Raw genomic sequence first — 4,842 nt, 5'->3', positions numbered from 1 at the left:
ATAGATATTTTACAGCGGCATGATTGGTATACACTACAAGCTTTGATCCCAACAAATACTGCTTGAACTTGTCAAAAGCGTAAACCACAACCAATAACTCTTTTTCCGTGGTTCCGTAGTTCATATGTGTTGGGTTAAACACATGACTAGCATAGTAAATGAAATGTAATAACTTCTCTCTTCGCTGTCCTAAGACTGCCCCTACAACAATATCACTAGCATCACACATGATCTCAAATGGTAGAGACCAATCGGGGGAAATAACAATAGGTGTTGAAATCAGTTTGCTTTTCAATGTCTCAAAGGCCATGGTGCATTCTTTGTTGAACAGAAACGCATTATCTTTAACCAACAGAGTGGTTAGCGGTTTAGCAATTTTTGAGAAATCTCTTATGAACCTGCGGTAAAAACCTGCGTGTCCTAAGAAACTCTTGATACCCTTCTCATTCACCAGGGGTGGGAGTTTATATATCACTTCCACTTTTGCTTGGTCAACTTCAATTCCCTTATAAGAAATTTTGTGACCCAACATTATCCCCTCACGCACCATGAAGTGACATTTCTCTCAACTCAGAATTAGGTTCATTTTCTGGCACCTGTCTAAAACAAGAGATAAATTAGTCAAACAGTTATCAAATGAGGATCCAAAGACTGAGAAGTCATCCATGAAGACTTCCATATGCTTTTCGAGCATGTCAGTGAAAATGGAAGTCATGCACCATTGGAAGGTGGCAGGAGCATTACACAACCCGAATGGCATTCTTCGGTAAGCAAAAACACCATACGGGCATGTGAATGCCGTCTTTTCTTGGCCTTCCAACGCTATAGTAGTTACTGTGTTCAACCTTCTGTAATCAATGCAAACCCGCCACCCGGTTATTGTCCGCATGGGAATTAGCTCATTTTTTTCATTCCTTATTACGGTGGTCCCCCCTTTTTTAGGGACAACGTGTACCGGGATCACCCACAGACTATTAGAAATGGGATATATAAGACATGCATCTAACAATTTTACCACTTCTTTCCGAACCACTTCCTTCATTGCCGGATTGAGCCTCCTCTATGGTTGGACTACCGGCTTGTGGTCGTCTTCCATGAGAATTTTATGCATGCACACATTAGGGCTAATACCTTTCAAATCCTCAATTGCCCATCCAATAACATTTTTTGTACTTTTTCAAGACTTGGATGAGCTTTTCTGTTTGGATATTCTGAAGGCTTGAGTTTATGATAGCAGGACATTTTCCTTCAGGTTTGAGAAAGACATATTTGAGATTGTCAGGAAGTTGTTTCAACTCTATTTCCTTCTTAGGTTCTTCATTCTCCTCACTAGATTGATGTAGGCGTAAATCCTCCCACCGGCGTGGTCGAGATCCTTTCCACGGGGTTTGTGCGTCCAACAAGGCAAGCACTTCAGATTCGTCGCTGTTCACCTCTTTATTCGACTCGAAAATGGACAAACTCAACACTCTTTCCAAAGGTGACTGGGGTGTATGCAAAGGGTTATCATATGTCGTCACCTGATCCAAAACCTCTATAGTATGACTGGTACAAATATCATCCTTTTACCTCATGGTGTTTCGAACATCAATTTTCAATTCCTCATCATAAACCTTCAGTGTCATTGTTCCTTCTTCTATGTTTATCAAGCATCGTCCCGTCTCCAAAAAGGGTCTCCCCAGAATGAGAGGGATCTCTTCATCTTCTGGAATTTCAAGAATTACAAAATCCACCGAAAATATAAACTTATCAATTTTCACTAGAGCATCTTCAACAATGCCATACGGTTTCTTGATCGAATGATCCGCGAATTGGAGTGTCATTTTGGTATCTTGCACAACCCCTATACCAAGCTTCTTATAAATAGATAACGACATGAGACTCACACTAGCTCCCATATCAATCAGAGCTTTGTTGAACGACATATCTCCAATAGTACATGGGATAGTGACAACTCCTCGATCCTTCTTCTTTATCGGAATCTTCATACCCTGTAAAATAGCACTACAAGTTTCAATTAGAATAATTGGGTTAATGTCGGTGGTACGCCTCTTTGAAATGATATCCTTCATGAACTTGGCATACGTAGGCATTTGTTCAAGTGCCTCCAACAATGGAATGTTAATTTCTAGCTTCTTGAACAACTCTAAGAATTTTTCAAAGTTTTTCTCATGTTGCCCTTTTTTCTTGTTTCTAGTGGGGAACGGGAGCTTAACAACCGGCTTGGGATCAATGATTGTTTCTTTCACAACCGGTTTCGATTCTACCACTTCTTCTCTAACAACTTCATTTTCTGTGATCTCAAGGTGCACTTCGATCAATTGGTCTTCCTCTTCATCCACTTCCTCAACAACTTCATCAGATTTACCACTTCGTGTTGTCACCGTGCTCACATTATTATGCTCTCTAGGATTTGTCACGGTTGCACTAGGTAGAGCACCCTGTGCTTGAGAACTCGAAGCTAGTTGCCGAGCGATTTGCCCCATTTGGACTTCAAGATTCTTTATAGATGCCGTGGTGTTTTTCTGATTGTTCCGGGTTTCTTCTTGAAATTGAACCTTATGGGAAGCCATTCTTTAAATTGCAATTTCCCAGTCAGCTTTCTTAGGGGGCCGTTGTTGCTGTTGTTGATGATATTGAGTTTGGTACTGACCATGTTGAGGAGCGATTCCTTTTTGGTCTTTCCATGAGAAGTTGGGATGATTTTTCCAACCCGGATTGTACGTGTTGGAATAAGGATTATTCTACTTCAAAAATTTGATTTCCTCCACTTGTTGAGGAGTTGCAAAACAATAACAAGTTTGGTGTGGACCAGTACAAATTTCACAGCAGATAGTAGGGACCGGTTGGACCTGTGCCACCGGTTGGGTGCCTATATTCATCGCCTTCAGCTTCTTATCAACTTCAGCAGCTATACTATCCTCAATACGAATTTTATTAGTTTCCAGCTTTAAATCTATAACCCCTTCTAGTTTTCTTTGACACCTATCATACAACTCCATGTGCTCATTAGCAGCAATAACTTCAATGATCTTCTTGATACCGGTGGCTGTTGAAAAATTTGTGGAACCACAGGCTGCAATATCAATCAGCTGTTTGCTCTTTATTTTAAGACCGTTCACAAACATCTGCATTTGTTCACTTGCATCCATATTATGGGTGGGGCAGGCTAACAGGACTCTCTTGAATCTCTTATAGGCATCTCCCAAAGTTTCCCCGTCCTTCTGCTTAAAATTCAGAATTTCATACCTCTTTCGGAGAAATACCGACGCTGGAAAATACTCATTCAGGAATGCCTTTTCCATTTCTTCCCAAGTTGTGATACTACTGGAAGGTAAAGAATAAAACCATTCTTCAGCTTCTTCTGCTAAGGTAAACGGAAATATTCTCAACTTCTAAGCTTCTTCAGTGTGACCACCAATTTTCAGAGTGTTGCTATGGTCAGAAACCTCTGCAAATACTTGTTTTCATCTTCATTCACTTTTCCAGTAAAATGCTTCCTTTCAAGCTGATTAATGGTACTCGGGTGCAACTGGAAATTAGCCACGTTCACTGGTTGGTTGACAATATTTAATCTTTCGGTTTGTGCATTGGCACCTCCGTAGTCTCCCAACATTATTTCTGGTGGCGGTGGAACATCAACCATAGTTTTGATCTCTCTATCGGAACCTGAATCTGAGCTTGAATGGATGGAAAGTTGTTCTTCGTCTGATTCAAATCTGGCTAATCGAGCTTGTCTAAGTCTTGCCCGCAAGGTTCTCTCGATTTCTGCGTTAAAAGGAAAATCAGTTGAGGCCTTACCTCGCATACAAATATCAGACACAGACTAGTTGATATAATCGAAATAAAATATTCAAAATACGGAAAATAAATTTTAGTTGCAGAGCAACAAAATTTCAATTGAGATAATTTTAAACTTATATTTGGCAATCCCCGACAACAGCGCCAAAAACTTTATCGAAAAAATCGCAAGTGTACTATTTTTGCCGATGTAGTAATAAGAGGGATGTTTCCCAAAGACCGATCTCGAGGATTGTACAACAATATAAGAGTAAACAATCACTCAATTGAAAAAAAGTAAGAGTTTGTGTTTGGTAAAATTCACTGTAAGGAAAAATAAAATAAATAAATATTTTCACATAGTAATATGATATGCCAAGGAAGGTGCATAAAAATCTCCTGTAATGACCCTTGAGTGTATATCTCCTTAATACTGAACATTGTTTCAATTACTGGATCTTAAGATTATTTCCCCCTAAGACCTCAGAGGGAAACCTTTGGTATTCAATCTAACCTCTAAGTCCTTAGGTGACTATGATGAAACCAAGCATTATAATTTAACGAGAATAATCTGGTAACCATAGAGTATCCCTAGTCCTAAGTGATATCTACTATGGTTTCACTGTATAAAAACATTAACAATTGCAGTCCTGCTAATCGTTAACCATACATCAATCTTAATTTTTGCCATAAATAAAGCATTACGCGAATCATACAGTGAAGTTGATAAAAAAATAACATATATTAAGGAAAATCTAACATCAGAGTCATTACATGATCAATTCAGGGGCACCCCCTAGCATTGGGGGGTTTAGCCTATCATATTATTTAAATTAGATACAAGATAAAATTGAGACATTACAAAAAGTTCGGAATTCCGTTGATCTTCAATCGCGTCCTCTCTTGAAGGATATCCGTTCTTCTTCGCTTTCCACTACTTCAATCTTGATCGTCTCTAATTTTTGATAGTGTAAAAAAGTCCATATCTCCATATTCAAATCTCCTGTAAATAGTTCCCGATGACAATTTTTCTCTCATAAAAGTCCAAAATGCCCTCCGGGA

At 39.1% G+C, this 4,842-nt stretch overlaps 1 protein-coding gene across 1 annotated transcript; it reads right to left on the bottom strand.

Annotated features, from left to right (window-relative positions):
- Positions 1-539: 539 nt before the first annotated feature.
- LOC127103978 (uncharacterized) lies at positions 540-3,152 on the bottom strand. The gene is made up of 3 exons (XM_051041202.1): positions 2,853-3,152; positions 1,570-2,558; positions 540-600 (listed from the first exon to the last, which is right to left on the bottom strand). Exons 1-3 carry the CDS (start codon positions 3,150-3,152, stop codon positions 540-542), a joined length of 1,350 nt encoding a protein of 449 aa, XP_050897159.1.
- Positions 3,153-4,842: the final 1,690 nt, after the last annotated feature.

This window comes from Lathyrus oleraceus, chromosome 7 (genome assembly GCF_024323335.1).
Source record: "Lathyrus oleraceus cultivar Zhongwan6 chromosome 7, CAAS_Psat_ZW6_1.0, whole genome shotgun sequence".
NCBI classification, from domain to species: domain Eukaryota; kingdom Viridiplantae; phylum Streptophyta; class Magnoliopsida; order Fabales; family Fabaceae; genus Lathyrus; species Lathyrus oleraceus.
Note: the sequence above shows the minus strand (reverse complement) of the source record. Positions and strands in the feature narration are given on the sequence as shown.